Here is a 25,732-nt window from a genome sequence, read left to right on the forward strand (position 1 = left end):
ACAGTTTTATGTCTGGAATAACGCTCTTTTATTCCTCCTGGTTATTACCATTTTTTTATTTCCCTTCTGCTGTGGTGGGAATTCTCTATTTACTGAGGGATGTGTGCTGTGGTGGAGTCAGGACTGCAGACTGACCCTGTATGTCCCCCATTTCTTGATCAAATCTTTTATCCTGATTCCCGACGTGGTCAGTCACATGATAGGATTCTTCGTTTTTTCCTTTGTGCGTGTCTGTGACGTGGTAAGTGACCCTTTTTTCACAATAGACTTAATCACATTCAGATGTGTTTTCCAGTGTTGCAGGAATGTTGATCTGGATATATTTTAGTAGAAAAGTTGTTGGTTGTATTCCAGTTTGAGGATCAATCCTGATATTTCCGAGTGTTCCTCTAGTTTCCAAGCCCCCGGTGATAATTGGTGCCATAATGAATGCGTGATGCTCGGAGTCATTCTATTAACATCCACTAGAGGTCAGTAGAGTTATAGTATACTTGTGTTGTAGATTAAAAAAAAACATTGCAAATTCACATCAAACGTATTTTGGAATCTATTAGATGTTTCACTTGTTTAATCATTATTTTCCCTTATCTATCTATCGATCTATCTAGATTGATAACCTTTATATTTATAATAATTATATATTCATTATATCCATATTTATGCATATTATATTATTGGTGATTGTTTTGTTGTTTATAAAGTTGTTTTTGTCCTTTTTCTTAAATTACTAGCAAAAATAAAATAGATGTTCTTTTCTGATGACGTTTTTGATAAGTAGCTCATGAGTTCAATAGCACTGTGTATTAAGTAATTCTGCAAATAAATAAATCATTGTATGATGAAGTAAAACTCATAAAGACAATGAGAATGCACAACCATTTCATTTTAAATGTAATTCACTTAAGCTTTTATATAACATTTAAACCTTTTTTTGTTTAAACAAACAATATTTAATGATAATGACCAAATATATTAATATTAATAATATATGTTCGTTTAATCAAAATGTGTTTTTTTTTTTTGTTTTCCAAGTAAACAAAATACCTGAAGTAGTATTGACAAAGTATTGTTTTCAGACAATGTGTCTCGTATTTCTCAGTCACCATGAGTGTTTTCACAGTGTTGCATCATGGTAAATGTAGGATTCATTGTTCAGGAAAATTGCATGGCGTCTTTCTCGTGTACTTTACATATTTAAGTGGTTTCTCTAACCTTGTCCTGTGTGTTAATCCTGTACTACTATTACACTCAAGTACCGCGGGTCAATGGCGTGTAACCCTATGTTTGTCTCTCTTTCTCACTCTTTGTTTCTCTCCCCTCATTCTTCGGTCACACACACACACTCACACTCACACTCACACACACACACACGCACACACTCACACACACCTGCCTGAACACTGTGTCACAGTTTACCAGACAGATTCGGCAGCTGGTGGTCACTCACCAAATCTCCCGGGGCAAAAGACAAACTTCACCATGAACGCATCACATCTGCCAAGTTGTTGACTTAACTTCAGCATGAGTGCGAAAAACAGAGCAGCAGAGAAAAGGTAAGTCACTAATCCCTTGGAAAATATGTGCTTTATCTGACAAAATTATAGAATGTTAAAGGCTGATGAAAGCAAGTGAAATGTAACTATTATGTTCTTAAAAAACTGGGTAACAAATTTGGTTGGTAATATTAATTAAGTTTTTTTCGTTTTACTTTAAATCATCAGTTATTTTGCTTTAGAATTATACTTTAAATACACTGTAAGATTGCAAAAAAATATACTTTTTCTTGATTGTAAATAAAAATAGTTTCTTGTTCACACTTTTATTTAAAAATACCGTCAGCATCCCAACTGTTGATTAATGTTTAAATGCACTGATTAAGGTTTAACATTGAAAAGACTTATTGGAACCCCAAACGGTTTACGAGGACACATTTAATGAAGAGAAATGTAGCCCAATGTGAATCTAATGGAGTGATAAGTCATTCAGAAGTTCCAAATATATTCTAAAAAACCATCAAAATTGCTAACTTTGTCACTGACAAAAATACAAACACTTTCCATTTTCCATTTGACTCCGGGAACTTGTGTGACTCTCTGGTTAAATAATACAGTCTCTAATAGAACTTGCTCAAGGGCTACAAAAAGGCTGGACATGTCTGCCTTTAGCCCTTTTATAAACCATGAAAATATCTAATTGTAACTACAATGCTGGATCTTCAGTATTGTTCGGTTACTGTACTGTCACTGTACTGTTATTGTTTTGTAAATTCCTATCAGTAGATGGTGCTACTGAACAGAATTTACAAAACAATAAAACAAATAAACATTTGGAGCAAATTAAATAGTACAATGTTGCAATAAATCTCATGTATTTATTTTAAAAACTATGTTTTTCACACATAGACTGGCCACCAAGAACAAGCTGAATAAGCTTCTGAAAGAGCGAAAGGGAACATTTCCTCTTCTAATCAAGGTAGGAAAACACTTTAATCTCACATCCGTGCTGATTTGAAGAGGCCGAGTCGTCCAGGGTTGAAGTCGCCTTCAGTGTATTTGTAATGGTTGCGTGATCAGCGCTACACGCCGGCTTCATCAGGCGGCCATTAAGACAAGAGGCTGTTGACGCTCAGTAGAAGTGATTCGTTGCCAGAAACACTTCACTGCATGACGCTGCTCTTTGTTCAAATCTTAACATGGAAAATATCACCATTTGGACAATGAGGGTTGATTATGTTGGTAATTATGTTGGGGAAGATTGAGGTCATTGACTTGATACCACACTGAGAGTCGTTGGGATGTGCTGGTCCAATTCTCCCAAGTTCAGGACGGATCATTGTCAAAATCTAATTTAACACTGGAGGGAAATAAATCATGTGGTCAGCCAAGAATATTGGAATTCCTGACCTCTTTTTTGACAGGCAGTCTGGTTTGTTATATGTATAACCCTATTTTCAATTTCAAATAGTTTCTCACGTGTCTGAAGAAACATAGGTAGTTACTGGTTAGCTTAGTGAGTAGCAAAATTACCAACGTAGACCCTTAGACTAGATCCTTACTGCTACATGGTGAACCATTTTTGGTCTTTACTTTTGATAAAATTGCGAGTTAATTGTGAAGATTTGTTGTTCATTCTGTAAGTGATCATTCCAATATGGACATTTATTCAGTGTGGGTCAAAATGAAGACACTGTATCATGCAGACACTGTATCATACCGATAATAGTTTTAGAACTATTATCAGGTGCTCCTTAACAACAAAAGCTTCTGCTTAAAGTAGTTGGTTCAGAAACAATTTAAACTTTTCAGTTGAGCCTGACTGGGAGCAGATGATTGTTGCTCTTCTAAGCAAGGGAATACAGGAACAACGATGCCAGCTAGCTAAAGCCAAATGCCTTGTCAAGAAGGACAGAGGAACCCATGTTCTTCACATTAAAAAACAAGGAGGTTTCTGTACAGGTTCTCATTCATTGTGGTTATCTATAGGACTCCAAAGTGAGTCACCTGAACTACAACCCAAACATTGATCCCGACCCCTCCCAATTGTTCTCTGCCTCGCGATACTAAGATATGGCTCCTCAGACCAGCGCCTTGGAACTAAAGAAGCCTCTTGGATGAGGTGAAACATCTTCCTGGAACTGGGCTAAGTTTAGGTTGCTTCCATTTGGGACTCTTTGAAAGACTGGGGTTTAATATTTAATAGTTGACCCGGAGAATCAAGCGACAATCAACTAGGGTTGTCAACATTTTTTCTACACGTGTAGTCGAGGCTTGTAACGTAGTTGCTCTATATGACCATTAGAGGGTTATATGTTTGTGCTATTCAAACACTTCCCAACCCCATTACAGCAAAGCCCTTCTAGTAATTATCAGGAACATGTTAATCATTCTGTTGTCCCCACTTTAAATGTTTAATAGCAAACACAACAGATGAATCACATTTGGACATTGACCATATTTTTATACTATAAGGAGCAGCTTTATTTTCTGAAGAATCGACGGTGCACCTTATGAGCCTTATGTATTACTTCTGTTTTTACTTACTGACCTTGAACGGATTTTATGTGGTACAAGGTGCTTAAAAGTTTGTCAAAATATCGGCCAACTTCGAAGCCGGTCCGCGAGCCACTGCAGTGGGTCACTGAAGTATTTCTTAATCAGCAAGTCACAATAACAAAAGTCTGTAAGTCACTGTACTATTAGTCCGTGAGTCAATGTAGTATTACTCAGTGAGTCATCGTAGTAATAGTCTGTGAGTCACTGTAGTATTAGTCCGTTAGTCACTGTTGTATTCCTCAGTGAGTCATCGTAGTAATAGTCTGTGAGTCACTGTAGTATTTATCCCCAAATCGCTGTAGTATTACTCAGCAAGTCATTGTAGTAATAGACCGTGAGTCACTGTAGTATTAGTCCATAAGTCACAGTAGTATTTATCTATGAGTCACAGTAGTATTACTCAGTAAGTTATCGTAGTAATAGTCCATGAGTCACTGTAGTATTACTCAGTGAGTCATCATAGAAATAGTCCTTGAGTCACTGCAGTATTACCCGGTGAGTCACTGTAGTATTAGTCCGTTAGTCACTGTTGTATTCCTCAGTGAGTCATCGTAGTAATAGTCTGTGAGTCACTGTAGTATTTATCCCCAAATCACTGTAGTATTACTCAGCAAGTCATTGTAGTAATAGACGGTGAGTCACTGTAGTATTAGTCCATAAGTCACAGTAGTATTTATCCATGAGTCACAGTAGTATTACTCAGTAAGTTATCGTAGTAATAGTCCGTGAGTCACTGTAGTATTACTCAGTGAGTCATCATAGAAATAGTCCTTGAGTCACTGCAGTATTACCCGGGGAGTCACTGTAGTATTAGTCCGTTAGTCACTGTTGTATTCCTCAGTGAGTCATCGTAGTAATAGTCTGTGAGTCACTGTAGTATTAGTCCATAAGTCACAGTAGTATTTATCCATGAGTCACAGTAGTATTCCTCAGTGAGTCATCGTAGTAATAGTCTGTGAGTCACTGTAGTATTAGTCCATAAGTCACAGTAGTATTTATCCATGAGTCACTGTAGTATTACTCAGTGAGTCATCATAGAAATAGTCCTTGAGTCACTGCAGTATTACCCGGTGAGTCACTGTAGTATTAGTCCGTTAGTCACTGTAGTATTACTCTGTGATTCACAGTATTATTACTCCTAGTTTTACCTTAGTATTACTCAACGACTCACTGCAGTATTATTATGTGATTCACAGGATTATTAATCTACAAGTCACCATGGAAGCTCCATGAAAGGAAGAGAGAGAAGGAGCTGGTGACGACTGTTACCAGGATACTATGCCAGGAAGGAGAGCCAGGGATTTCCCCCATCAGACCTTGAGCAAGGCCTTGATAACATAGCAGGGTTCAGTCGGAGAAGAGCCATCTGTAACACAGTAGAGGCCGTAGAAAAACCATCCAGATGGTACAAATGTTAGAGCCTTGTGGGGGGGGGGGGGCACAGAAGTCGGAGAACCAAAACACCCTGTGATCCAGGACAGAACTGAAGACGTAGAATTCCTAATGGATCTCACGGAAATTGGAAGCCAAAGCTTTAATTCTCAGGGACCATTTTGTTGACATGTACCTCCAATATTGTTTGTCGCCATCATGATTTGTTATGATCCCTCCCTGGGCTCCCCCCCCCCCCAAAAAAAAAACAGTGAACACATGATGCGTGTCTCTCGCTCAAAAACAGATGAGACGACCAAAGTGGAAGCTCGCGCACGTCATCGGGAGTACTGGCAGTTGCGAGGCTGAGAATTTACACTGACATTCTGTGTCGCGTCGTGTTTACGGGTGAAAATATTTTTCAGATTTTTCCATCAGCAGAGGACTTGCGTCAATGGATACGCAAGCAGCTGCTCTCAGCCAACGCAGCAGAACCCCTGTGATGTCGAGACGCTGTGAGTCAGATGGTTCGTGTTAAAACCGAACGGTGCAACGATGGTTTGTTAGCGGCTAATTCACTTGAACCCGGTGACCGGCTCTAAATTGTTTATCAGGGGAGACTCACGTCCCGGGTTTAGCCTTTAACCCCACAGGGAGTACACCTCGCGATCATTGTGATGAAGCCTCGGCCCTGATAGAGTTTCTCATCACAGCTTTGTCTCCCGTTGACACTGGAGCTCCTCAATTAAAGTCGCTCCTTTAGAGAGAGACGAGCACCTTTTCTAAATTACACCCTGATATCAGTGACGCTGAGCACGACAGAAGGCGTCTAAATATTACCGATAAAAGTCAATCAAATGTTCTTGTGCTACTTTTAGATATTAGACGTTGATGGTGTTTAAATAAGATTTCTATTTGGACCTTTTCTCTGGTTTCCAATCCCATGCAACTTATTCACTGTATGTTTCTTTTTTTTAGTTATTTAACTTGAAATATATTTGTTTTCTTAATCACGCAGCAACACAAAACAAACAAATTGTCCTTTCCTACAAATGTTATTTAACACATTCAGACAGATATACAATTGTCCTTTATAATAATTGCTTTGTCTGTTGTAGTGCATTATGGAAAGTCTGACTATAGGCCATTAATTACACAGTATATATACATAGTAATGTTAATAATGGGATAAATTGCGATTAATTATTTACTTATTAGTCAATATTGGGATTTTTTTGCTGCCTTTTTTATTATTTATTTTTTGCTGTGTGTTTTTGTTGTCCTTAACAAAACATGTCAATGACAAGAACTGCATCTGTTCAAGTCTGATAAAAAAGTTAAAAAAAACAAAAAACAATACACTATTATTTTTTGTTTTAATCTTTTGATCTAACAATTATTAATAAGAAAAAAAAAGTTGAGAGGTCTCCTAGATTAAAAATTAAAAAAATATAATAACAGATCATCATGTATTAAAAAATATGTTTTTAATCCATTGCCAAAAACGTCAGTACATACAGTATATTGACGAGGCTTTTGTAAAAGCATTGTTTATGATGAAACATCTTTGTTTATCTTGTGTGGAAGTGATTTATGTCCTCCACATGAATCCTTGTTTTAATTTGAGAAAAAGGCAATTAAAAAAAAAAAAAAAAAAATTGTAACTATTGTCAACCGACTACTCCAATGCCATTTTAAATGGGATATAAATATACGGAAAATCACGCTGCCAAGAAGATAATTTCACACAACTTTATTAAAAGATATCAACATATCTACAAACAACTTTTATGGTTTTAGGCTCAAAATAAAATGTAAATGTCACGAGAGAAGATAACTAGGTCATATTCCAGAGATGCCAAAGCAATTGCAGCATATTTTGTCACTAATATGATGCTGTTAGAAGTCGTACATGTAAATGACGATTCCTTCACAACCTCATGAATCCAGAAGATAGATAATAGTCTATGAGTCCTGCGTCTGCACGTGAGCACATTATCTTAACATGAATACTCTCATGTCTGCCCGGTGAAAGTGCCCGAGGCTGGTGGACCCTCACATGGCCCTCAACTCACAAACACATGAATCTCCACGATGCAGCCTCTGAATCACTCCCTCTGCGTCACGGCAGACGACGTCCAGAACTGCTGCCGATCTCCTCATATTTGAGAAACATTCATTAGCTCGCAGCAGAACGCCACGTGGGGCGCTTTGTTAATGAGCAACACGCTTGTTAGCATGGAGGCTCTGTTTTCCTTTAACAGTGACTCATGCCACACACACACACACACACACACACACACACACACACACACACACACACACACACACACACACACACACACACACACACACACACACACACACACACACACACACACACACACACACCCCTCCCTCTCCACGGTTGTGTAATAATGTGTGAGCCCTTATCTAAAGGAGTCGTTACATAAAGAGATTGTTGTTGCTGCGTTTGTATCGGTCAAGAAGGACCTGTCATGAGTTCTGATCCAATCAATCTTGCTTTGATTATTTATTTCCCCTCAGTTTGTTTTTTTCTTTTTTCTAGTGTAGACCAGTTCTTGGCAAAGTACTGTATCATTGCGGTCCACATGAGGTCGAACGATAACTGAAAAACTGACGACCTCAAACAATTTAACAATAAAAATGGACCGGTGCGTATTTTTATTATTCAATACTAGATACTTTTAGTTTAGGTTTTAAATATGCCTTCAAAATATTCAAAACACCCAATTTTTAATGACTCTATTGTTTATTTTCTTGACCCTTCAAATCAAAACAATTTTTTTTTTTAATGAAATAAAGAAAGATTTTTATAATAAATTATTGTTTTGTCAATAGTTATTTATAATATACATTCAATTAAAATATATGTTTAATAGAAACAATATGTAAATAACTTTTTTTTTTAATGTAATGTAATGTAATGTCTTTATTTCCATATTTAATGTTTTGTTTTTTTATTTTTTAGACATTTTATTTACTACTTGGAATTTCTGCTTTTATTAGGGAAAATAATGTTTGTGTTTTTTGGTTGTTTTACTGTTAATTATTTCATTATACTTTTTGATATACTTTCTGAAACCTTCTTTTTTTTTTCTTTTGGCATAACATGCCCGCCTTTAGATGGGCATGTTATGCCAAATTTAACAATAAAAAAAAAACAGTAATGTTGGAAAATCTTCGACGAAAGGACACTCATAGAAAATTATTTTCTAGATCTTTAAAAAATAAACAAATTGGATATAATTTCAATAAAAGGAGAAACCAAGTTCATTTTTGTAAAATGTAATGTTTGGCCTGAGACTATGAATTAAACAAACCAGTTAAGAATAAGACACAGAGGGAAGCAGATAATGAAGGAGTCTTCTCTGTTACTGTCACTGTCTTGAACAATGAACCTTAACCAAGGGATTGAATCTCTATTGTATTTACCTGCCAGGACTGACGTCACAGCTTAAGCCGCTCATTTCTGCTAATTGTTAGAAACATGAGACGAGGTTTTGTTTTAACCAGTAAAAGCAGCGACTGTGGTTTAACAATCAAGATCAGCGGTGGACAAAAAATGAAATAAAGAAAGATTTTCATAATAAATTATCGTTTTGTCAATAGTCCTTTATAATATACATTTAATTAAAATATATGTTTAATAGAAACAATATGTAAATAATTATATTTCTTTAGGGGCCACATTTTATATTGTGGCCATCAAGCAAAAATAAGGAGGGGAAATATAAAATCAAGTAATTTAATCAAGTAATAAAATCAAATATACTCATAATATTGTATTATAAGCTGTTTTCTTCATAAATATCTTGTCATATTTACTTGAATCTTAAATTTGAGGGTCAATAAATGTTTAGAAAAAAAACAAAAGTAGTACTAAAACAAATACCCAAAAGTCATATTAAGAGACTAGAAATGAATAACAAATATAAAATTATTTTCTAAATGACCTTTGACCTCATGAGGGCCACATAAATACAGTCAAAGCTCCAGGTGATCTTCGCAAACACATTTAATCACTTAAGACATTTTTATTTGTTCAGGCTTTTCATTGATTTTCTGAGACTTCTGTGTTTTTCTCGGTGTTATCTTGACCTTTTTAGCATATTATTTATTGAATATTGTTTTGATTGTTTCAGCGCTTTGTGACCCTGGTCTGGAAAAGCGCTCTAAAAATATTATTTACTTACTTACTTAAATACAACCTTCATCCAGAGAGAGAATTACAAGTGACTCCTGATCCTAAAATACATCAACACACTTGAAGACTGCTCCGTGACTTATCGACAGGCAAATTGGGCAAATAAAAAATGGAGATTGAACGCGCTGACTTGTGCTGTCTTTACTTGAGGGCTTCAGTTCATGGGGGGTCACCGTCGTTGACCCAGAACTGCCACACATGCCAGACGTTCATCACTCACAAAGACGGCTCCGGTGGCCCCCTCGTCCATCTTCAGGTTCTCCGAGGCCGGCACACTGTCAGGTCGTACCTGCACAACCACAGAACTTTGCGACGATCGGTGGGGGAATATTTAGCCGCTGGAACGCGTGACACATTAAGAAGTAAAGTGTCAAGTGTGTGTGTGTGTGAGCTGCACATGCGCCTCAGTATAGCAGAGCAAATTTAGAATCCCTCCGGTTATATTGGAGGCTCACCATCTGATGTGATCAGTTGAGTTCGCGGGGCATCCAGAGACAGACATGGGGCCGTGGGTTCACTCGCAATCCCGGGAAATGAAACAGCCAGTCGTAGCTGAAAGAATGATTGATGAGGTAAGGCTCTGGTGACTTGAAAATGTGGGATGGATTACTTTCTCCAGGAAACTTTTTTGCACATCCAAAATGTAAAATCAGAGGTTTTCTATTTTCAGTTGGAATCATATTATTGCCCGTTCGTCTGGATACTTTTATTAATAGATGTTTTAAAGCATTTGTAGGTCAGATGTTTTTTTTTCTTTTATCTTAGATAATCGTGTTGCTTCTCTGAAAAAAGTCTTAGTTTGGCCGCACCAGGCAAAATGATGATTACTGTATTCTGGAGCATGAGAGGATTATCCGAGGGTAGGTGGATGAACGAGGGGTAGTAGGTCGAGCGCTCTTGCAAAAACAGTCTTACACAAACACACAGAAAACAGTCGTAAACATCTTTGAACCACTTTGGTTATTTGTCATTTACATCTTTCATCTATTGGTACAACTTTGCTTCATGGGAAGCCTTTTCCTTGTATGTATTTTTTTAATTTATGGTTTCAGAGTCAGTGTCGGAGTCAACAAGGTGTTAATGTAGTGAAGACATTTTAGTTTGATCGAGCTCAGTCTTTTATCCTTGACTTGGAACAGAGCAGATGCTCTTCTGAAAAGGTCATGGAATTAGATTTGTTTCTTAAGCTTTCAATGGAAAGAATTTGCTTTAATGAATAAAAAATGGAATAAGTGACTTCATTAAAATAACAACTACACAACTAAAAAAAAAAAAAACTTAATTAAAAATTTAAAAAAATAAATAAATATTGAAGCTCTTAGTTAGGCACTGAATAATTAAGAAGAAAAAAACTACTACTCATAATACAGCCTGAACACAAGTAATATTACTTCAATCTAAAAATAAAAAGCTACAATTAAAAAGTAAAAAAAAAAGGTTTGAACTTCAATTTTATATTTAATGGATTTTTTTTTAATCTTTCGATATTGCCAATTTCTTTAGGATAATATTTTATTTTAGATTCAAGCCACGTCTCTGGATTGAATAACAAAAGAAAAAAATGAGGAGCCAAATTTTGTATTTATTTATTTTTTAATTGAATCATCATACTTCTATGATCCAAACTAGAGCAGTCAGGAAAGCACGGAAACGGTCACACAAGAGCAGATTAAACGAGAAGCTGAAGTCCACCCACGCACACATCATAGACGGGACTTTGTGTGACATAAAGTTGTCGCTATGATTGCGTCACAATAAAATGTACCAACATGATTTCGTAGAAAAGGATTACGGACAAAAAGTGTGGTAACCTTTTTGGCGATTCACTCACAGAAATGTACGCAATTGACAGTTAAAAATATTAATTTAAACTATTATAACAGTTAAACTAAAGTATAATATTTTAACTAAGTAAGTCATATTTGTAGATGTGTGTATTGTTTGTGATTTTGAAATTGTAACCTTTACTTACTAACTTACTTACTTACTTAAAAATATTGATTTATGTTTTCATAACTTTATCATAAAACTTTTAGGTTCATTTAAGTAAACTAAAAGTCTAAGATGATGCTCAAGCTACATGTAGAAACATCAAGGTTGAAAAGGACGTTCCTGCGGTCGCTGAGCTTAAACCTCCCATCGTCCACGTGCCGAGCTAACCCACATCTTACAAGCAGGAACGGTGTCACCCAGAACCCTGCTGTGTCTGTGGAACTGCAGACACTTGAGCTCACCTGCCGCAGCGCCCTGACCTCCTCTGCCAAACACCCTCGGACATTGATAGTTGTTTGGCCTGTGATTCGCTCGGCCCCGGCAGCTGGCCACGATTAGCCCGAATAGAATGTAAGCCACCAGGTTTCATCCAGCTTTGAGTGAGACTCTTCTGGCCCGGTGACATTGGTCCGGTCCCACCTGCTGTTCGCTCAGATCTCACCTAATACCCCTGAATGACGGCTAACACGTTTCACGATCCAGTTTCAGGCGGATTCAACTCAGATGCGAGAAAACACACACAGTTTTCTAAACTGAGAAAGATAACCCTAGGCTCTCATGACTATTGCATTGAGTGCCGACTGTTGCAGTGCATTATGGTACTTGTGGTATAAGCGGTGGAAGTGTTACTGACAGCATTAAAGAGGCACTTAGTAACATTTTCCCATATTTTCTACTCTCTCCTCGTGACCACAGAACTGCCTACCAGCAGTGTGACGGGGATGGCAGTTGCATTCATTTAATTTATTGTTAAAGCCTTCAGAAAGAGACCCAGATACACTTCTTTTTTTGTAAACAAATGTGCATGTTAACTGTGGAAGTGGTGCTGGACACGCTTCAGTTTTCAAAACAATCTACCCCACTGTCTCGTTTTATGTTGATGTTTGTCATGTGATCCTTTAAAAATACAAGTGTTATAAGATAAGATAAGGAACATGGGCGATCTTCGACTTCCAAGAAAAGTAATTTAGGGGGGATAAAAAAAGACAGAGATGATTAGGATGGTTTAAGATTTTGAATACCGTAATCAAACTCATACTTATTGTTACACACAGTTAGTAAATAATCTTATCCAATCTTCCGCATTAATCTTCTAACATGTACGAAATTATTGTAATTATTAACGTATATATTGGCATCAAATATACATCGTAATTATTCATTATTATTTAATGGATTTTCTCCACGCTTCAGTCATTGTTGTTTGGACCAACATTGATTATTATGAGAATAGTTACATTTAAATCATTACTTTATCTTTAATTCAGAATGTACTAGTTTTGTATTTCTTACATGCATTGTCAGTTAAAGCATATTCTTAAGGTACTTGTCATTTACAAACGTGGTTTTGAAAGAGTTACAGTACAAGTTTTTGGTCATAATGTCAGTAGCAGCAACAGCCTCTGAGTCATGAAAAATGGCTGACCGGGCGGTAACGAAATACAGTGGCCTTCTGCTTTACATTACAGGAATAGCAACATTTCTCCTGTCACCAAAACAAGCGTGATTTACAGATTTTATTTTTGGCCTTGGTGTACGCTCCCTGCGAGCGAAGATACGCGTTCTTCCCTGGACAACGTATCACCGGCTATGAAAACAGCATTTAAAATGAAATGTTACACGTGTAACGCAGCTTGAGAGTTGGTGTGAGTTAATCATCTGTTTGTCAGTTGGAAGTCATAAAATCTGTCAAATGCAAGGAATGTAGACAAAGTCAAAAACAATAAACATGTTTTAAACAAGGTATTATTTATCTAATAATGTTTCTATTAAAAGAGAAAAGGTCAGGTTGATTGTTTTATAGTCAATTCTTGGAAACTCATTATAGTTGTGTAACTAATCCAAATGTATATATTTCAAACTTTCAGTATAGTTTTATAATTCATCATAAATACATTTTGAACTATTCATCAAAGTTTTGTGAATTATATAACCTTTTCCTCATTTAATTTCCAAGAAAATACACAATTTCACGTTGTACATACAGTAGATATACACCTGTATTTTAAAAATCTGCATTTAAAAAAAAATGTTGACTCTTTTTAAAACACACAAACTACAACTATATATTTCAAAAGGAAAATTTCCTTTAAGAAGTCACTCACAGTCGCTGGAAATATATATGTATTGACATATATATTTGGCAAATATAGCTGTTTCTGATTTTAATATTTTTAATACTGATTTCTATATGTCTATTTTAACCATTTAAAAAATATATTAAAATCCTGATTGATCCAGCGGTTGACCCTGTAAAGCTAACATGTTCTGGATATTACAGAAATTCGCAATTATCATGTATGTATATTCTTTTTTGTCTTTCAAATTATATTTTATATAATATCACAGTTCTTTTATGGTTTCAAGTTCAGTAAAGAGTATTCATTTGCAAATATCGTGCAAATATTCCTGGCAATGACTGAGGACAAGAGGATACATTCAACTCCAGCAGCTTTTAAAGCTGATGATGGATGTATTTTGGTTCCAAAACTAATGGAAGCAGTTAGTTAAGACTTTGTCAAGAATCATGTGGTCTGTAAATTTGTCAACACCAGATTGAAGTACTCAACAATACTACAAATATATCCTTGTTTTTGCAATTGAAATATATTGTATCGTTGCTTTTGTATCTTGAAACGTATCATATTGCCGGTTTCTTGCCAATACAGATCCCTAAAAGACACTGGGTTTATTTTTATATCGTAAGCCTGGAAAAACTGAACGAAGATTAAGTGTTCGAATCCCTTTTCTAAAGACATTTTAAAAAGTTAGTTTCGTTCATTTTGTCCCCTTTTTCTCATTCTCAAATCTGACCCAGTTTGAAAGAAGTTTGGATAACGGTTCTGGGACAATCGGATAATGAAATGCAGATTACAATCCACCAGAAATTCACTTTCCCCCCCTAAGATTGGATAATTATCCAAGTAGTCTTTCCTGAGACAGTTTTTTTCAACACCTCGATAAGTCTTTGATTCATTTCAATACTAACAGTAATCCTTGTACCGTGTATCTTGTAGCTCCCCCTACAAGGATAATGTGACGGCTAACAACATTTCAAAGCTCGTATTTAACGGCTGTTTCGGCAGCAGGAAGGAGGCCAGCAGTCGCCAGGGTGTGGTGGGATAAGATTTCAGATCTTCAATATTTGTCAGCAAGTCAGTAGCGTCCCGCTGGGACCTTCGAGCAGCAGAGCAGGTGGAGGACGGTGGAAAAAAAAAAAAGAGAGAGAGAGAGAGGTGAGAGGGGGAACGAGGCAACCCCTCAGGCTTTGTTTCTAGGATACAATGAGCAAAGTTGTGTCTCTTTAATCACACCGGAGAGCCATTAGAGCTGCACCTCCTTCCTGTCTGGCTTCCTCTGAACCCATGAGGGTCTCATCTATCATCTAAGAGGATGATCTGCCATGAGCGGCTGTATCTCTCCATTGCTAAAGCGGGTCCCAGCGGTGCTCCAGCTATCCATCACGGCTTCCCGGGAGCCTCTTCCGTAGGAAGTGTCAGGCCTCGGCTGCCATGTCTTCACCTCAGGATGGGTCCCTCGTGATGTCTGGGCGCGCACGTCAGCAGCACAAAAAGAACACACACACACACACACACACACACACACACTCCCTCACTTATCGCAGCTGCATAAAAAATCCTTACTCCATGTCTGGATCTGAGGCAGAGAAATATAGTTATATCATGGCCACGCGTCCTCTTTGAATGTGTCATCTGAAGACCGAGGTGGACTTCAGGGTGTGGCGTCAGCAGAATGGAGGAAATGTGCTATGTGGGGAGACGAGACTTCACCTGGCTGCTGTGGATTTAAGCTCCTCCGGGGGTTTTGCTGCTGCTGGAGCACGAACAGGGTCCAGCCTGAGGTACGAGGGGTGGTGGGGGGGGGGGGGGTCCGCCTATATACAGTTGTGTGTTTGGTTAAAGGGAAATGTATTCAGTTTCTTCTAAAGACCATAGTTTTGCTTTTTTTTTCCACTACTTTATGTTTAATCTTATTTATTAATGACAAGAAATTAAGGGGTTGAAAATGTACTTTAAACAATCAACCATTCTACACATTAGTTATTTAAAATGTAAAAATTCTTCACTCAATTTTCATAGTTTTTTTTTAAATACACTCAAGATGCTTTCAGAAATATTTTTTAAAATGTATAAAAATCATAGTTTATGCCGTTATATCAATCCTCGAAGCTTACATGATCATGATATTACAAAGACAAGCTTTTTGTTTAAGTGACGCTCAAAACTCAGTGATTTTACTTGGTCAATAAAACCTCAAGCTGCATTCTTGATTCAAAATATACAACCTTGTCGCAATAGTGCACTGTAAAAAGATTATCTGATTTTCGACTCAGATTCAACCATACATCTGTACTTTTTTTCACTACTACTACTATTTTTTCCCTTTTAAACTTGAATAATTATCCAAGTTTTCCTTCCAAAGGCATATTTCTCTTACAGCTCCATCATTTATCATTAAATCACCTCAATACTAATAGTTTTCCTTGTATAGTGTATCTTGTAGCTTCCCCTACTTGAGCTAGCACAAAAGTGACAGCTAACAACATTTCAAAGCTCAAACGTTTTTTTTTATTTCATCTCATGACTATTGACGTACTTGTCGCTCGATTCTCCACTCACTTCAAAACTTGTTCTCGACTCCCCTCAACAGTTCCAAATATACCGTTTGCATTGTTATCGCTCCGGTGGCTTGGTTACCATGGAGACAGCATCCACTCCAAACAAACGCTCTCCCAGGTGAACTAGTGACAAAGTTTCCTCAACAACATGCCACCATGTATGCAAACGTGGTTTCCATAATCTCTTCTGACCACACAGGACAGATAACATATGTGTTCACGTCTACCTTCATCGGATCAGATTGTTCTTATAGTTGACAGTGTTGTCTGTGTCACTCTTGGATAATACTGTACAGTGTGTGTGATCATCTGGTTATGAAATAGATTACTGGACTTATAATGAATGTTGCTGATCCAAGGATGGAGCTGATTATCAGAGTGACATAATCATGTTAGCGTCTCTGTTGTCTTGACTAGGTTGTGAATGATGTGGTTTCAATTTCATTTGAAAGTCTTGATTGAATATATATATGGATTAAATGTATGTCTTGACAATCCCATAGATTTGAACCATGGCTTTAAACGTGTAAATGAGGAACAGAATTCCCTATCCTGATCCATTATTCAAGGATTTGTCACTCTCTGTGGTGAGCCGTTTTAGTCCTTGTGTGTTGTGCAGGTAAACCTCAATTATATTTCAAGTGACAAAAAGAAAAAATGAATTATAAATTTGAATTGAAATAAGGGAAGTAACATTGGGTACAGACAAAAGAAAATAAAAATAAGCTGCTTGGCAGAGGTCTGTACATTACATTTTTCTTCTAGTTTAGATAATTGTTTGAACTTTGTTTCAAATTCGAATTAATGTTTACAATATTTCAGTTTGAAGTACCATTAGTGCTTCATCATAATGGCAGTATAATCCAGAGTGTGACAATATATACATACAAGGCACACTTTCAGGTGAGAGTAACCAGCAGACACAACAAGTGAAATTAAACACAATTTTATATATAACAAGAAGTACAACTCATACAAACACACACTTACTTAATACAAAATACTGTATCTCACAGTATCCCAAAGTCCAAAAACCAAAGCGTCCAAATAACCAGATAATAAAACAAGAAAAAGATGGATAGAACAGGGAACCTGGAAAACAGAAAAGAAAACATGGTGGTCAAAATACTAAGAATAAAATAAGCACCAGGCACTTAGAGACAGTAGAAATACTACTAAGTCTAACAAGAATACTTCACAGAAAATGACAAAAGAAAAATACAAACCAGCGTAAGAAACCCATTGACCCGGACTCAGGTGATTGATTAGAATTTTGATTGTGCCATCAGTGAACTCTTAATTTGGAAAAGACAGAACAGGAAGTGAGTACAAAATAATACCTAAATAAAAGTGCAACATGACATTAACCCCCTCTATAAAATGCGGCTCGTGGCCTCTGTTAGGCCACATCTGTTCAGGAGACATGGAAGGTTGGGTGCCCGTGGAGGGAGGCAAGAAGTTTGAGCCAGTACGTCTTTGTCCATATGGTTCCACGTCAGTACTTGATTTTGATTCACCTTCCTGGATTAATCCCAGCCCCTTTAGTTTGTGTTGCCATGATGCCCAAGTACGACGGTGCCAAGTCAAACCTTCTGGCTCAGCTTGAGTTCAACAAAGGAAACAACTCATAGCGGACCAGGGACTTCTATGACAACTGGTCTGGGACATTCGAGCAGGACATGGTCAACAAACTCAACTACAGTTCTCCATTAATCCTCACGGAATATCCGGTCCAGAACTTTTTCGGGAATCCAGAGACGGCTCTGGTTTTGGACATGGCTGGTGGAACTTTGATCAAGAACTTCGGTGTGGAGAACAGCTGAGGAATGCTGGATCAGGTGGCACAAACTGGACTATACTTTGACCTTCACCAAAACCTGCTGGGAGCCTGAGATCTTCCACATGATGGCATGGCATTGGTGTCGTGCAGCCAAGCCAGGAGGCTACATCTGTATTTTCACACGGTGAAGCAACACATATCCATCAGAGAGGATCTGGAGTGATGGAGCAGGAGGCAGCGTTGAGTCACTTCGGGACCAAACTTATCCAACATTCCATGCAGAAGAAGAGAGATGACTCCAGTGAGGAGGAGCATATTGAAGGTGTGGTGTACCTGTACCTGAAAATGAGATGTTCCGGCGACAGACCCAAACTGTGAACTAGGGGAACAAGAGTTAACAACTACAAACCAGTGCAGTAATCCATTGATCTGGCACACATGTATGAACTCAGCTGGTTAAATTAGGTTCTTTATTTGCGGATTAGGTCAAGCGGTCAACCTTTAGTCAACTCAAAGAAATGGAGAGAACAGGAAGTGAGAGTACGAAATAAAACCAAAATCAAAGTGGGACATGACACAGAGCTTTCCTGGATTATATTTAGTCACTCCAGTTGCCTGAACATATTCCAAACAATTGACAAAATTCTCTTGAAAATAGTTAGTATTTTCTTTCTAAATAGTTGTGATACAATGTAAAAGAAACATTTAATTTTAGGAAACTGATGCATTTTTCAGTTTTTCCCTGTTTATTTTTCTTCTTTAGGCCATGTTTGTGTTTGCTTATAATCCAATCACCCAGTGGTAGGTGAGTCGGTATTTTTCCTGTGCAGATACTAATGCTAACTACTACTACATCTAAAAATAATGATGAATCCCATTTACACATCCAGTTTCTTAAATGACTATTTTTAAATTATTATTATCCGAGCCCAGAAAAGTATTAGCACTTTTGCTACTTTCCTTTTATCTTAAGATAACAAAACTGGAGCTAATGGCTACACCACAGGAGCAAATCAATGAGTTTTAAGATAAAAAAAAATAAGAATGTAGGATTTCAATAAATTGAAGGAGGGGTGAGGAAGATATAGTTGCTTCTCTTGGGACTCATTGTTGGCCATTCAAGTTTATTAAGGAATCAGAATTGGCCCTGATGTCAGGTTTTGAAATCTTCATTTATTTGATTTATTTTATAAATAACCTTCATAAACTTTCCAAATTCCATTTCCAGTTGACATGAGTCTGCCTGATCATTTTTAATACATTTCAAAATTATTATTATTATTATTTTTTACCCCGGATTCCCCCCTCGGCTCCTCTGAAGAGTGAGGAGGAAAAACTCTCCTCTTACGTAAGCGTGGGTCGTGTCTGCGTGGATCCGCGCGTGTTTTATCAGCCTACATTGACATTTTCCGTGGATCGCATGTGTCGGTGTCCGAGCCTGTAGGTGGATAAAACTGCATCTATATCGGGAGCTCCCCAGCTGTCGGAGACCTGAACAGGTGGCTGCTGCGCCGGTGTGCTTCGGACCCTCGACAGCTTGACTGTAATCCTCGTGACGACACAGGATTCTCAGGGTAAAACCTGGAAGACGTCTGCGCTCCGGCACATCTCCGTGGCATCCAGCGAAGACATCATCGGAAAACTTTGGATGGGGATCTTGGATGTTTAGAATGCTCTGATTTTTTTTTTGGCTTTTCATCATCGCTCCAGTGGTTTTTGTTTTTGGACGCTGCGTTGAACACTTGTTCTGAAAATCATGTTACCTGATATAAACAACACGGTGAGACTTCTGTTTGATTTAACGCTTTTGTTTCAGATTGAACACATTATATGGTTGTTTACAGCCTTTTTTAAATTTAATTGATCAATAAATAATTATCAATACATATACCTGCTTTATTATAGATAAAACCTGTTTACAAAGCAATTCATTTTAGTTAAATATGGTCATTTCTATTGCGTAGCAAAGTAAAACATGTATTATATTCTTAAGCTTATTTTGGATATTTGTTAATATATAAGTCGGTAATAAATATAAATGTATAAAATACACCTGTTTGTATTAAGTAGTTTGAATATATAAAGCTAATAAGCAGTTAACACGTTGTTTAAGATTGACATAAAACAAATTTAATAGTTAAGAAAGTCGTTTTTTAAATGTGTGTATTTTTGATTTTATCATTTGAAATGATGCGATTCAATTTTTTTTCTTTGTGTGTTGGTGGATTCACATGTAGCTGTATGTGAACGCACCATCATTAAGCTGTTTAACAATTAAATATCTATTCATTTCAATTTAGATGTTAAGACCATTGTGTTATTACTGAAACCAAACAGAAATCTGATTGATGTAACCAAATAGAAATGGACCCTTTACATAAAGTTGCACTGAAAAACAGCCAGTTTAATTTAATTTATAATGTTAAATTTAAAAAAATAATGGTATAAGATTGCAATACATATTAAATTAACTAACCTTTTTGCAAAAACCTACCTTAGTAGATTTAATTAAACTCCCTGTCTTATTTTATTATTGCGTATATTATTTAGATTCATAACACCTTGAGGTTGTTCAAACCTTCCTTCATTCTGTCACATTTACTTTTGTATTTTCAAAGAATCTTTTGCCCAGATACAGGGCTTCACTCCAGGCTCCATTTCGGGTGAAGCCCTTTTTACAGGTGTCACTTTACACAGCTGAAAGCTTCAGTAAGAAAAAGAAAATCTTCGGTGTTTGCCTCTATTAATCACCCAGCATGTGTCATTCCCACACGCATTACACAATATTCTCCTACACCATATCCCATAATAATGCCTATTTCATGTTCCGCCTCCTTTCTCTGCACCTTGTGCCAAGTTCTGATGAAAAACCTGATCCAGAGTTATTTTTGCTTCACACTCTTATTCTTGCGTTTGTTGTGCTGACAGATTCTGTAAGTCAATATGTGTTCTGATAAATTTGTCTCTCCTCACGTAGATATTGATACCTTTAACCTTTACGTTTTTGAGGAATTAACCTGACATTTGTGCGACATACTAGATGTACAGTACTGTAGAGAGAGCAACAGTGAGATACATCAGGAATGATATGGACATATTTGCTGTTCTTTAATGGATGACTGTGGTGACACTTTGACCAACTAACCTGTTGAATCAAGATCCTTGTATATCTCCTGTCGGCGACTGAGGCGCTATAAGCCAAGCGTACATTACTTATGGCTATGATCAGTACAAGCCACTGCTGATTTCTTTCATCTTGTACATATGTATTTTTCTCTTTTTATTTTATCTCATTGGTTAGAATTATAGATGAACTCTTTTAGATGATTAAAATCACTCTCAATGTTTACCATTTTATTGGATTTTAGAGAAATTGTATCTTTTTATATCCATAATTCCTCATCTAATCTTAAAGGTAAATGAAAAAGTCGGTACACAGGCTTTAAAGTACCAATTTTGCCTTTCAACATCATGATACATTGTTTTTTTCTTTTAACTTCAAACTATTTGGCCATATTATCAGCACCATATCTTAGTGAAATAAATGTTGATAGAAATATCAGCGAAAGACTTCTACAGCAGCTACCGGCTGAAACATTCTATCGGAGCTTTCAGAAGACAGAAACAGTTAATCTTTGAGCATAGATGAACTCTCAGTTAATATAATCATTGAGTAAATAATAGTTAGAATTGTTCAAATGCATACATTCATTTTTTTCTCATTATTTTTCTCTTTATCCGAAATCCCCAAAGATTTTCTTTCTCATAGTCAAACTTTTAGGTCAAGTAGTTTGATATCATGTACTGTAGGTAGTGTTCCTGACTAAACAGTTACTTTCAGATTATTCAGTTTAATAAAGATTATTTTGGCCAACTCGTCCTTTAAAATAAACCATATAGAACCAATTATGAGTCCCGTATACCACTCTGATTTCCTCCCACGTGCTCAAGATAACAACACGTGTCAATTGGTGACCCAAATGTTAGTGAGCGGGAAATGTATTTTTGGTTTGACTTATCTCTGTTTTCTACCCTGCACGTGTCTCCTGATGTCACCTGGTTACTGAGGCTCAGTGTTCATTAGTGAGGCTTACAACAAACCTTTGCAGGTGTTTTTTTACAGAAGCCAGGCTGGCACAGTGACCCACCTGGCACATGATAATGATTCTCACATGACAATGCTTTGATCACATGCGGTTTCATCTTTCCCTCCATGAAGTCATGCATCTACGGTCATGTCACGAGAGACAATGGCGAGTTTGTGATCCTTAGTTAGCTCACGAAACTTGTTTCTGTATCAGATAAAATGGAAGCTGCGATCGCTCTCAGCCCCTCCCTGCTGCTCCACTCCAATGGCTCTAAGCTTTATTCTGCCCATATGGTGTCACCCTGGATGGACACGGCTCGCACACGCCGATTAATAAGGCACGTGTAAGCCGGCTCTGGACTGAGCCGGGAAGTCGAGGAGGCTGAAAAAAGAGCGCCTCACGTTTCTTGATCTTTGGAGTTTCTTTCTTTGAAAACTGCGGTTATAAGTTGTTTTCTCTTCATAAAAAACATTCATGATTTCAATTTGTTATCAGATGTATTCATCTTTTAATCAAGTTGTTATTTTTGCCATGGTGATTTTGTAGTTGAAGTGAAATAAAAATGTTGTGTATATAATATAATTGAAGTGTATGTAATTGAAAAGCACAGCAGTACCTCCGCCAAGGGCTTAATTTCATTTTTGACTTAAATCAAATACAGCAGAGCATGAAATAAATAACACAACGTAATAAAAATTGTTATGGCTTACAGCAAAAGTTGAGCTTCCAGCCTAAGACTCGAACTTGTAATTTGGTTTTAAGGGTTTTAGCCTCGACGGCCTGATGCTAGCTGTACTGCATTGAGGCGTCACTATATCTAATCTCTTAAAGTAATGTCTGATTGGTTTATTACAGTCACATAAAAGTTGACTTATTTAGCAACGTATTTGAATATTTCATGAAGTTTATTTTTGATGGCTCTTACTGCAGTTGGCTTTACAAATTAACCATACAAATGTTTCGGAAATGAAATTTTTGTTATTAAGAAACAAGGTTAAGTTATTTATCTTTTTCTGTGAAGTCAAATAGTTACTGTTGAACTTTTCTTCAATGTGGATTTGGTACTTTGAACCTATACGTTCTTACCTTAACACCTTAAGTATGAATATATTTTGACTTAGAAAAGGTTCAATAATTCATACCTTGAATTTTCTTATAGCAATAAACATTTATTTTTCTGCAAAGACATCACACATACTAGTTTACATCAAGAGAAAGGAAAGTGAACCTCATTGTTAACGGATTGTTGCGAAGCATCTATTTTTGGATCAGTGAGTTTTATTTCCGCAAGCTCAGCCCCGGCCTAGTTCACGGAGGGAATTCTTCGTTAATATAAAAATGTTACGCAACATGAAAAAAAAGCAGTACACACACACACAAAAGAAAAAGTGCTTACATAACATATGGTGTGATGAAATGCACAAAGGAGATGCTATTTATAGGATCAGGCTGAATATTTTTTCTGATTATGCTTTTTTTTTTTCTTCCACAGACTTCCCGAACAGAGGCTTTCCCTCATCCACACAGAGTTCCAACGGAAGGGAATCGCCTCGGGACGATCCGAACATGCTCACAGGTAAGAAAAGAAAAATCCATTTTTCGTCCGCGCATTACTGACAATAAAGTTGATTTTGATTTCTGATGAATTTATCAAACACCCTGTTAAAGATAGTTTTTCCTGGTCACTGTAACTCATTGTTGATTCTATGGAAGCTATTTTTCTTGTCTCTTTTATATTTTTAGTTTAACTTCATTGTGTCTTGAGATAAGTTTGTTATTTGACAATTAAAATCAAATTGAATGGAAAATTGCAATATAATGTATATATTAATCTCTTGTCTTTGTATAACATAATTATATGAACATTGTTTTTTCTGTTTCACTCGTAAGTTTTTTCCTTATTATCAAATCAGATTAAGTCTTAATTTTATCGTTAAAAGCACCAAACACTGCATAATTTAGTATTTACTCATTGATTCTGGAAGGAAAACATACTTCAGATGTTGGTGATATCCTATGTTTAATCTCTTTCTACATAAATGATGAAAATAAAGTCAATTAAATGCCTTAATAAGGGTTGATGTTCAGGTCACATGGATGGATCACTGCAGGTCGACAAGAAGCAGCATCGCGGCTCTGCACAGAAAAGTGTGTTTACTTCCTCGGCGTGTTGTAACAGGTGCTGCCGACGACTATATTTAGCTCTATCTCTATGCGTCACACTGAAAGTTGGCAGATCCCCACGCAGTTCTTAACACGTGAGATAAAATATCAGATATAAAGACGAGAGAAGCCGCTAATAATCAGAGGGAATGTCTAACGTGGTCGCAGTCAATTTGCAGAGGGAGTGTCGGATGAAAGGGCTTCTTGAAGGGGCCACGAGATTATTCCTCGGTTTATATTCACCAACTCATTGACGCAGATAAATATCTTTAGTTATTCTAATTTTTCCCCGAAGTCTAATGTTGCACGCCGTTGCCAGAGTTGAGCCGTACAAGTCGACCATCGCTCGGCAGGCACAAGAAAGATGCTGCTCGTCCACCAGAAATAGAGAGCTGCGCCCACACACCCCTATTTACACTCAGACCAAAATATCTGGTTTTATCTTGAGACAGTTATTTATATGAAATAAGTCGCAGTGAATGAGTTTGACTTTTTTCATAGTTACAAAGTATTCGACTGACCATACTTGGTCTATTGCTTAGACATTCGTTACCCGGATCATTGCAAAGTCTGACTTGGGGGCCATTTGTGGCCCTTGAGCAGATTTTAGCGTGGCCTGTGGTCCCCATTATAACAATAATACTATACATAAAAAACTCCACAATTGTGTACATACTTTTTTAAAGTCTTGTTCAAACATTAGAAAATAGGAATTAAACATTTGTTAAAAGCAACTGAGGGCCACATAAAATGACTTTGTAAGCCAGATTTGGCCCCTGGGGACCTCACATAGACACCTATGATATAATGTTTGCATTGTTGACTTTGCACTTATTGTGCTTATTTAGACAGTCATATGCTGAGAAAGTAAAAGTAGGTTCTAACTCGCCTCGAGGGAGTAAACAAGACTAAGAGTTGGTAGAAAAGAGCTGACTCAGCTCTCCCACTGCGTCCAAGACAGAGTCTGTCACACTCGGTCCAAGTCTCACTCTGACCCTGATGGGTAATTTCAGCCGCTCTCCCACTGTGGGTCCCGATCATCCGAGCCGCCGCAGAAGAAATGGATGTGAAGGAGATGACGATGGTTGAGCCGAGAGAGCAAATATAATCCGGGATAATGATTTAACTGCTGCATCCAAAGATCCTTCATAGATGCTTTACTTCTCATCCTTGATAGCGAAAACTGATGTTTTCACTTCCTTTAGAGAATAAATCATTTTCATTTGCTTGAACTTAGCTGAAAAATCACAACCACTAAAGGTATATGATGGGAAAAGGATTTGCTTCAGGGTCAAATTTGGTCTTTTAACAAACTTGCAGAAAAAACTAAGCTGCGTCTAATAAAATACATTTCTTCAGGGGACCCATTTTTATCTAGTAGCGGATATGAGGGGCCAATAATCCAAAATAAATCAAATA

General features: G+C 37.1%; 1 protein-coding gene across 1 annotated transcript in view; it reads left to right on the forward strand.

Moving 5' to 3' along the window:
* The first annotated feature begins 1,419 nt into the window (after positions 1–1,419).
* The window catches only part of dyrk4 (dual-specificity tyrosine-(Y)-phosphorylation regulated kinase 4), a 33,350-nt gene continuing 9,037 nt past the window's right edge, over positions 1,420–25,732 (forward strand). The window contains exons 1-3 of the mRNA XM_087797602.1: positions 1,420–1,553; positions 2,403–2,472; positions 23,643–23,726. Of these exons, the coding sequence (XP_087653728.1) occupies positions 1,522–1,553; positions 2,403–2,472; positions 23,643–23,726 (186 nt within the window). The 5' untranslated portion in view covers positions 1,420–1,521. The remainder of the gene's footprint in view (positions 1,554–2,402; positions 2,473–23,642; positions 23,727–25,732) is intronic.

Source organism: Callionymus lyra, chromosome 8 (genome assembly GCF_982586985.1).
Source record: "Callionymus lyra chromosome 8, fCalLyr1.hap1.1, whole genome shotgun sequence".
Taxonomy (NCBI): Eukaryota; Metazoa; Chordata; class Actinopteri; order Syngnathiformes; family Callionymidae; genus Callionymus; species Callionymus lyra.